The 9,792-nt window shown below is 39.6% G+C and overlaps 1 protein-coding gene across 1 annotated transcript; it reads left to right on the top strand.

The window, feature by feature from the left end:
• The first annotated feature begins 747 nt into the window (after positions 1-747).
• LOC145807887 (zinc finger BED domain-containing protein RICESLEEPER 2-like) lies at positions 748-3,008 on the top strand. The gene is made up of 2 exons (XM_082906878.1): positions 748-2,848; positions 2,944-3,008. The coding sequence occupies exons 1-2, from the start codon at positions 748-750 to the stop codon at positions 3,006-3,008; spliced, it is 2,166 nt and encodes a 721-aa protein (XP_082763004.1).
• The last annotated feature ends 6,784 nt before the right edge of the window (positions 3,009-9,792 follow it).

Here is a 9,792-nt window from a genome sequence, read left to right as displayed (position 1 = left end):
TATAGATCTGTCTGTGTTGGTTTACACTTTTGGAATTCATAGATCTGTTTGCAACTTCATAGATCTATTTGGAATTCAATCTGTTATTAAAAATAATTCTGTTTTTTGGAATTAATTTTTGATTAAATCTGTTAAATTTTAGGGAATTTTAAATCTGTCTATTTTTAGGGAATTTTAATCAAAAACTGAATTTTAATAAAAAACGACTAAAAGTGCATTTTAGCCTATAAATGCCTACCAAGTTGTATTTTAAAGTGCATTTTAGTAGTCATAATGCTGATATTGTGGACAAGTTTTCATCCTTAAAGTGCATGTAAATACATGGCCATTTTAAGTTTCTGTGATCACTTTTTTTTATATGTAATACATAAATTATGATGATGATTCCAACTCCTGTAATGTCTTTCTTCCAGAAGGTGAACTTTTTCCTTTTAATGCATTGCAGTTGCAGAACTGCACAACCTGTTTGAATTTAATATGATATCCAGATTGCCTAATTATATACCTTCAACTTTTCAAAAGTCTTCTTGATAGTTTATGTTATGTGCAAGGAAGAAGAGTTAATCCAGTCTTCTTGATAGTCTTCTTGATAGTTTGTGTTTGTGTTTGTGTTAGCCTATAAAAACTGATTTACATGTGATTTACATGTAAAACTGAGTTTTAGGGAATTTTTGATTAAATCTGTTGAATTAATCTGTTTGATTGAATTAAAATTGAATCCTTGACTGTTTTTGTAATCCAGTTTAAATGGAGGATAGTATTCAATCTCCCGCAATCAATCTTGTACCTTCGGAATCCTCTAATTCTCAAATGAATCCCCTCTTAGTCGAACCCGAACATGAACCTGAACCTAAGCCTCCTAGACCCCCAAAGAGAAAGAGTGAGGGTGGAGGGGGGAGAGCACCATCCACAGTTTGGGATCATTTTGACAAGGTTGTAGGGACCGATGGGAAGCGTAGAGCCGTATGTAAATATTGTAAGAAAGAGTATATGGCTGACTCTAGACTTCATGGGACTAGCAATTTGAGGAGTCATACACCCAATTGTAAAGAATATCCAAATAGGGATACAGATGGTCAACAAACATTAAATCTTAAACCGAAACAAAATGAAGAGGGTGTTGAGGTTGTAGCAACAATTTTTAATTTTGATACTTGTAAAAGGGCTCTTGCGGAGATGGTTGTCATTGATGAGTTACCATTTAGATTTGTGGAGGGTGTTGGGTTTAGAAGATTTTGTAATGTCATGCAACCCAAATTCACACCAATTCCCTCTCGTCAAACCATATCTAGAGAAGTGCTCAACATATTCAAGAATGAAAGGGATAAGTTAAAGAAGGCCATGAAGGGTCGTAGAATTTGCTTTACTACGGACACTTGGACATCTATTCAGAATTTGTGTTACATGTGTTTGACTGCTCATTTCATTGATGATAACTGGAAACTTCAAAAAAGAATCATAAATTTTCAACAAGTTGAGGATCACAAAGGAGAAACATTGGGTCGAAAAATTGAGTCGTGTTTAATTGAGTGGAACATTGATAGCATATTCACCTTAACAGTTGATAATGCTAGTTCAAATAATCTTACCATTCAATATTTGAGAACGATAACCAAAGATTGGAAGGGGACTATTTTGCAACATGAGTTTATTCATATGCGTTGTTGTGCACATATTCTTAATCTCGTTGTGAGTGATGGGTTGAAAGAAATGGATGATTCTATTGCCAACATTAGACTTGCGGTGAGATATGTGAGGTCTTCTCCTCATAGGCATGATGTTTTTAAGAAGTGTGCGGCCACACTCAAACTTGATTCAAAAGCTCTTGTATGCCTAGATGTACCAACTAGGTGGAACTCTACCTATTTGATGTTAGAGGCCGCCGAAAAGTATGAGAAGGCTTTTAACCGATTGAAGTTAGTGGATTCCAACTTTGAACCTTATTTTAAGGATGTTGATGGTGGCATAAGAAGAAGTCCGAATGAGTTGGATTGGAAAAAGTGTAGAATTTTTTTGAGGTTTCTAAAATTATTTTATGTTGCAACCAAGAAATTTTCGGGGTCTCTCTTTGTTACTTCCAATGCTTTTTACAAAGAGATGTTTGTTATTGAAAGCAAAATTAACCAATTAATTTTGGAGGAGGATGATACTTTGAGCACAATGGCAAAGACTATGAAGCTAAAGTTTAGCAAGTATTGGGGGGATGGAAGCAAAATCAATTTGTTGTTGTATGTTGCGGTGGTTCTTGATCCTACCAAAAAAATGACATACTTGGAGTTTTGTTTTTCCAATTTGTTTCTTGGAGATAATAGGAAGGTGGAAGAGATGGTAGACAAGGTTAAGAGTTGCTTGAGTCGTTTGTATAGCCATTATGTCACACTTTATCCTTCAAATGAGAAATTTCCAAGTGTGAGTGAAGTTGTGAATATGGTGGAAGATGATGATGATGATGATGATCCCTATTCTTTAGTTGACTCCCAATTTAATTCCTATTTGGAGGGGCGATGCACTAGTGGATCTAAGTCGGAATTGGAACAATATTTATCCGAGATTGAACATTTTGCAAAGAATCAAACATTTGAGATTTTGGATTATTGGAAGTTGAATGCAACCAAATATAGGGTGTTATCACAACTTGCTAGGGATGTGTTGGCCATGCCTATTTCTATCGTTGCATCGGAGTCGGCTTTTAGTACTGGAGGACGTATTCTTGACCCATTTCGTAGTTCACTCTCGCCTTCTATGGTTGAAGCTCTTGTATGTACTCAAAATTGGCTTCGAAGCAACCTTCTAATTTCTCTTCGAAAGGCGATGGATGATGCGGAAGAATTTGAGCAATATGACTCGGGTAAACGAGAATTTATTTATCTTTATTTTAATTTGTATTATTATTCATTTTCTAATGTAAGTTTTATTAATCTTCTCTTCTTGACTTCTAATTAGGTACTTTGGAGTCAAGCTCATATTCAACTTCAACCTATAATGTTGATGCTATAATTGATGTCTAATATCCATTTACTCATTGGTAATTTTTTCATATCAACACATTTTCTTACTATATTGAGATGCAATATATAGACATTTGTTTATTTTTTCATTTCTTACTATCTATAATTGAAGATTAAAGTTTATATTTTTTCAATTTGTTTGTGTAGGGTTCATCAACCAAATGCATGGAATTAGAATTGGAATTTGCAAAAGTTGAATTGGATGTGATTCATGAAGATGAAGTTTGATATCTTAGAAGTGTTTTAATTTTATTTCATGGGTTTGTATTGAATGAAGTTTAAGTTTGACAACAATTTTTTTTTTTTTTTTAATTGCGTTTTGGTTTTGGATGAATGTAACTTAATGAATTTTTATTTTTTTTTTGCATTTTGGATGAATGTAAGTTAATGAAGAATTACTCTTCTCTTTTTTTTTTTTGGAAGGTTAGGAATAATGAATGTTGAATTTTTAATGTAAGATTGGAATGATGAATGTTGAATTTTTAATGTAAGATTTTCTTATTTGGATTATGAATGATGAATGTAGGATAGGATGAATGTAAGTTAATGATAGAATGTAGATTTTGAATGATTTGTTTAGGTTACGAATTGAATTTGTTGTGTTTTTTTATTTTATAAGTTTCAGTTTATTAATTATTAATGTTGGTGCATTTTAGAAAATATGAAAAAAAAGGTTTAAAAATAATTTTTTGAAAAAAAAGTTCAATCCGCAAACCGCCCGCAACCGCCCGCACAACCGCGAACCCTATCCGCACAAACCGCAAACCGCATTGCGGGCGGTTACGGGTTGATTTTTTCCCAAACCGCATAGATGCGGGCGGGTCCAAACCGAACCGCAAACTGTCCTAAACCGAACCGCGGACACCCCTAAATCCAGAGGATTTTCAGTGGTGGAGAGGTGGTTTTGAGGTCCTAAAAAGGAGAGGGTCCCCTCTCCTTGTTGTCTTTAATGCTTGCATAAATGGCTTATGTGATAGCATGTGTGTTTAGTTTGTTTTAGCTCCATTTCAACATGTATTAGGCTTTGTTTTTCCATGATACACCTATATTTTAACTTGGTTTAAACATGCCATACTTGCTTTGTATACTTGTCTTGTAAGCCCATAATTTGCCTTAATATGTACCTAGCATTTAGACTACTATGCTTACATGTTTTGGCCCAACTCTATGAAGCTTTTAGGCTTGTTGTAGCATGCTTGAGCTCTGATTTTGGTCTTCTTGGTCATGCTTGCATTGTTTTGTATAGCTACCATGTAATCTAGCTTGTTAGCTTTGAGTGTCCAAGTTGCTAGCATGCTCTATGTGGATCATTTCAGTGGCTTGGCATCACTTAGAATGTTATTTCAATCCACATTCCATGCTTATAAACTTACACTTATCACTCCTTTAATGTCTTAAAGAGTTTATGTTTTATGCCTCATGAATGTGTCATTGTGTATGCCATCATGCTTAGGTCATTAGGATGCCATCTAAGTGAGTTTTTGGGCTCATTTTGACATGTCCTACCTCTGTTTTGAGTCGCTTAAATCGTGCCATGTTTGGCTATATTAGGTGTAGTGTAACATCTCTTTGTTGGCCTTGCATGCTTCATGGTTTTGCCCCTTCATTTTAGCTTGTTTTGGGTTTGGTCACTGCATGTTTTAGGCTCACTTTAGCTTGATTTGGGACTGTTTTAGGTCCCCTTGTCCCTTTGGAGCTTGCTTCATGTAGCCTTGGTTTGAGTCCTTCGGCTAGGTTCAAGCTTTAGGCTCTCTTGCACCCTTTGCTTACTTTGTTTAGTTGGTTTGGCATCATTCCTAGCATGTTTTCAGAGTTTAACATGTTGTCACATTTGCATGCTTTTTTTTTTTTTTCTTTCATTCCTTTTAAGTGTGCTTAAAAGTCTCCCTTTGATGCTTAAGTGTTAGGCCAACCACCATGCATGTTTGAATGTGGTTTTGTCCCTTATCCCTTAGCATTTTGGCCGCTGATTTGGGCTTATTCGAGAGCTGCCCATTTTGGTTTAAGACCATTCCTGCATGTTGTTGCATGCTTGTCTTGCATGTTGTCGCATACTTGGCCTATCAATATGTTGTTGCATGCTTAAACGGTAGTGCATTTGGCATGCATTCTTTTGGTTTTGCGTTGCTTAATATGTTGTTACATGATTGAACAAAGCCACACGCTTGTTTGCATGCTTGTCTTTGCATATTGTTATATGCTAATTGCCTTGTGTAACATTGTTGCTTGTATGCTCATTTTGCACTAGTATGCTCGCATGTTTAGGTTGCATAGCATCGAGCATGCATCCCTTGCCTCTTGATCAACCATGATGGAGGTTAGGACCCCCTTACGTGTTATATGCGTTTCATTCCATATTGACTTGAACACTTGGCACCTTGGGCCATCATGCATTGAAATGCGTGATTGATGCTCCGAGGGTCGAGAACCATACTCCTTTGAGTCTCAAACATGATAAGGAGGGTGGTGGTGCAAACATTGCTTTGAAAATGCATTGCCATGTTCTGTCTGTCCTCTGCTGCAGCAAAACAGGATTCTGCAGAAAAAGATGGTTGGCCGACCATCTTCAGTGCCGACCGACTATAAATGTTCGGCCGAGAGCCCCATTTATGGTCGATGACCAGTTCCCCATGGTCGGTGGCCTCATCTCTTGGTCGGTGACATCTCACAGTGCTCAGAGAGTGATTCTGAAGCTTCGTTGGGACTTGTGAAGTTTTCAGAAGTACAGATCAATGTAAACAGAGGCAACATGAGTATGGCGATGGATTTCCGAGCGAAGTTGTACAAGCATGCATGCATCCCTCACATCGAGGCCATTTCAGCGTTTTAATAACTTAGACTGGTTATTTATTTCGATTTGGTTGTGTAATTAATTAATTAGCTTGTTAGTTGATTAGCTAGTTGATTTGTATTATTTATTCGATCCCTCCCTCAAGAGGGCGCAATTGTGTAATAAGCGTGCGTGTGTGTGATACATGTCTTCCAACCCCCACTTCTTTCTCCCTTTTATTTAACCGCTTATGATGGTTAGTTTTAGGACATATTTGATTTAGCATACCTTATGCTATGCATGTTTGCATTTATTCATTTGTATTGCATGTACCGGGCTCGGCGCATCATACTAACTGCATAGTATTTCAATTCCAACTTGAATACGTGTATCAAATTGCCGCATATCATATGCCATCTTAGATTAGCCGAGCCTATTCTAATTGCATTTCATATGTGTTGCATTAGCCATCTTAACATGGACTTGGATCATACATTTGATTACTAACATGTTCTTATTTTGGCTCGGAGTACATTGTGAGTGTTTATGCTTTAGCATCTTGCATGTGTGTAAGTGTTAACATGACAACATGCTTGCCATGAGGCTAACTGCTTAGTTGATATAAACTGCCTGAATGCTTGTGGGTGAAGGTTGGCTTACTTGAATTGGGACAATTCATTGAAATCCGCATTTTAGCCTATTTGCGAGTAGCAAATTTCAAACCATTTTCCAAACAAAACGGATATGTGATGCTTTGTTCCAAATTAGACGATCTAGTCTATACTTGTATGTTGTGCGCATCACATAGTAATTCTAGGCTAATAACCGGAATAAGAGTATATAATGTTTTCAAAACTCGGTATCATGGTTAGTAGAGGCCGATCTTTGATCGGGCGAGCGGGGGTGCTCACGAAGTGACCTTCCCCAATTGTACCCAAGTTCCCGAGCCGAGGCAACTTTTGGTGATGACGAACACGTGGCCTTAGGCACGAGTCAGGGTTTCCTAAATTCTCCCAAAAATAAAATATTTAGATGGCGACTCTGTATCTGGCAAAGCAGTCCGTGTTTGGCACTTCTTTCTAAAAATCAATTTTTCAAAAAATGATTTCCCGAATTTGGACTCTTTGATGATTTATCTGTCTTGCATTGCACTCTGTGAGATTAGATACAAGACCGTGACATTAAGTCCTGAACTGTAGTAAGCCCAAATGAACAAAACGGGATTCCCTCCCAGGACGTTCGGGGACGTCTACAATAACACACGTCTTTAGCTTTTGCAGTCAAGAGATGTGTCCTACTTACGAGGATTTCCAAGCTTTAATGGAATCCGAGCGTAATGAAGAAATCTTGCCTCAACTCCGGTTCGGCCACATCCAAGCCCTAGGACGGATGTGCAGCCTTACTTTGCATGACGCTCGGTCATTAATTCACGACGGGGAGCTGGACATTCCAAGCTTGGTTTGTCGGTTTTCTGATGCCGGTGACCGTGGCGATCATGATTGGCAGGGTTATCGGCGACATGCACTTTGCTTGTGCATGCTGTCTCATGGAAGATAGAGTTGCTAATGAATCTGCGAACCTATTGTTCTCTCTTAACAGATGAGCGAAATTCAATTTCTTAAACCGAGGAATCAGCAAGTCTAAGGTTTGGTGGTAGATTCTCATCTTTTCTTCTTTGACTTTCCAATCTCCTTTAGCTTGAAATACAACGAGGTTCGAGTCCCCGATGACGTCCAACCGTTTTGCCCCTAGTTCTGGGACAACTTCTAAACCAGCAATACATGCCTCATATTCTACTTCGTTGTTCGAGACTTTGAAACGGAGTTTGAATGCTAGAGGTATGCGGGAATTGTCGGGTGCTATTAATAGCACCCCTATCCCATACCCGTATTGGTTTGACGCTCCATCAAAGTACATCGTCCAGGTTTCATCTTCGACATGCAAAATGGCCTCATCTGGGAATAGGTACTCAACTGTTTCATCCCCGTCCACTGGGTGATTGACTAGGAACTCTGCTACCGCTCTTCCCTTTACTGACTTGCGCGTCACATATTTCAGATCGAATTTGGAAAGCAGAAGCAACCAACGGGCTAGCTTACCCGTAAGTGCTGGTTTCTCGAAGAGATATTTGATGGGATCTAATCTCGAAACCAACATTACAGAGTGAGCTAACAAGTAGTGCCGTAGCTTCCTGGTAGCCCATACCAAGGCCAAACAAGCCTTCTTCAGCGGAGTGTAGCGGGTCTCGTAATCCAGCACCTTCTTGCTCAGGTAGTAGATAGCTCTCTCTACCTTGTCCTCGGACTCTTGTGCAAGCATACAGCCCATTGTAGTTTCAGTCACTGAAAGGTACAAAATCAATGGTTTTCCCGGCTCAAGCGGTGACAACACGGGTGGGTTCTGTAAATATTGCTTGATCTGTTCGAAAGCAGCTTGGCATCGGCCGTCTCATTGGAACTTCGTTTCTTTCTTCAGGAGACCAAAGATTGGTTCACAAGTCAAGGTTAATTTAGCAATAAACCGTCTTATGAATTGCACTTTGCCCAGAAAGCCTCGCACCTCCTTTTCGGTCCTCGGTGGTGGCATTTCTAAGATGGCCTTGATTTTGGAAAGGTCGACTTCGATACCTCTCTGTGTAATCAAGAACCCCAACATTTTCCCTACTGTAATACCAAACATACATTTCTGAGGATTCAGCCGCAACCGAAATTCTCTGATCCTTTGAAAGAACTTTTGCAAGGCAGTGTAGTGGCCCTCTTTTTCTTTGGACTTGACAATCATGTCGTCCACGTACACCTCAACCTCTTTGTGGATCATGTTGTGCAAAATTGTGGTTGCAGCCCGTTGATATGTAGCTCCAGCATTCTTCAGCCCAAACGGCATTACCCTATAACAATAGGTTCCCCACGGGGTGGTGAAAGCAGTCTTCTCCCGGTCTTCGAGTGCCATCAATATCTGATTGTAGCCAGAAAATCCATCCATGAACGAGAGCTACGCATGCCCTGCAGTGAAGTCTACTAATTCATCGATATGCGGTAGAGGAAAGTCGTCCTTTGGACTGGTTTTGTTCAAATCCCTGAAATCCACACACACTCGAATTCTGTCGTCCTTCTTCGGCACTGGAACTATGTTGGCTAACCAAGTTGGGTGTTCAGATACCAGTAGGAACCCTGCGTCAATTTGCTTGGTGACCTCTTCTTTGATCTTGATAGCCCAGTCCGGGCGAATCCTTCTGAATTTCTGTTTGACAGGTCGGGCCTCTGGGTCAAGAGGGATCCGGTGCTGTACAATCTCAGGATCGAATCCAGGCATGTCTTCATAGGACCACGCGAAAACATCTTTGAAATCTTTTAATAAAGCGACTAAGCGCTCGCGCTCCTCCAAAGACAAAGTGGACCCGATCTGGACCAGCCACGGGTCCTTCTCAGTACCAACATTAATTTAGGTGATTTCATTAACCAGCGGTTTTACAAACCTCTCCTGCTCTTGATCAAGCAAATATTTCAAAACCGGAGGAATTTCTTCCTCGTCATTTTCATCGAAATTTTGAAAGTCCTAATTAATATAATAAATCAAGGGCACAGAAAAATACTCAAAAGCCACAACCATTCCATTCTCATTAATCTCTTCCAAGTCGCCTGGTTCCTCTGTAACAATAGACTCAAAGGAAAAAGAAAAATACGACCTAGACAGGACTGTGGCATCCGGGTTGTCACCCCCAAGAAAACCGGACTCAGACTCAAACGAGCTGGAACCTGATTCTGACTCTACGAACTCAGTGGAATTAGATTCTGACTCACTACCTGACCCGGTGCTGCTCGATAAAAATCCCTCATCGTACTGCCAGACGAGGGAGGGTGCGATGGATGCATCCAAAATGTTTGAAGATGGGCTCGCAGCTGTTTCATTCCCGATCATAGACACTGAGAGATCATCCCCTAAGCACTCATGTACGATCGGAGGATCTGATAGTAGACAAGCCAGTGCTACTCCCATTTCGATCTTGGTGCTCTC

This window comes from Camellia sinensis, chromosome 14, assembly GCF_055761805.1.
Source record: "Camellia sinensis isolate YWXY chromosome 14, ASM5576180v1, whole genome shotgun sequence".
NCBI classification, from domain to species: Eukaryota; Viridiplantae; Streptophyta; class Magnoliopsida; order Ericales; family Theaceae; genus Camellia; species Camellia sinensis.
This window is presented reverse-complemented; position numbering and strand designations above follow the sequence as displayed.

Excerpts from the sequence above, each read along its gene's own strand:
- LOC145807887 (XM_082906878.1), top strand. The coding sequence starts at position 748 with ATGGAGGATAGTATTCAATCTCCCGCAATCAATCTTGTACCTTCGGAA. Across the intron at positions 2,849-2,943 it reads ATTTGAGCAATATGACTCGG|GTACTTTGGAGTCAAGCTCA; the intron begins GTAAACGAGAAT and ends ACTTCTAATTAG.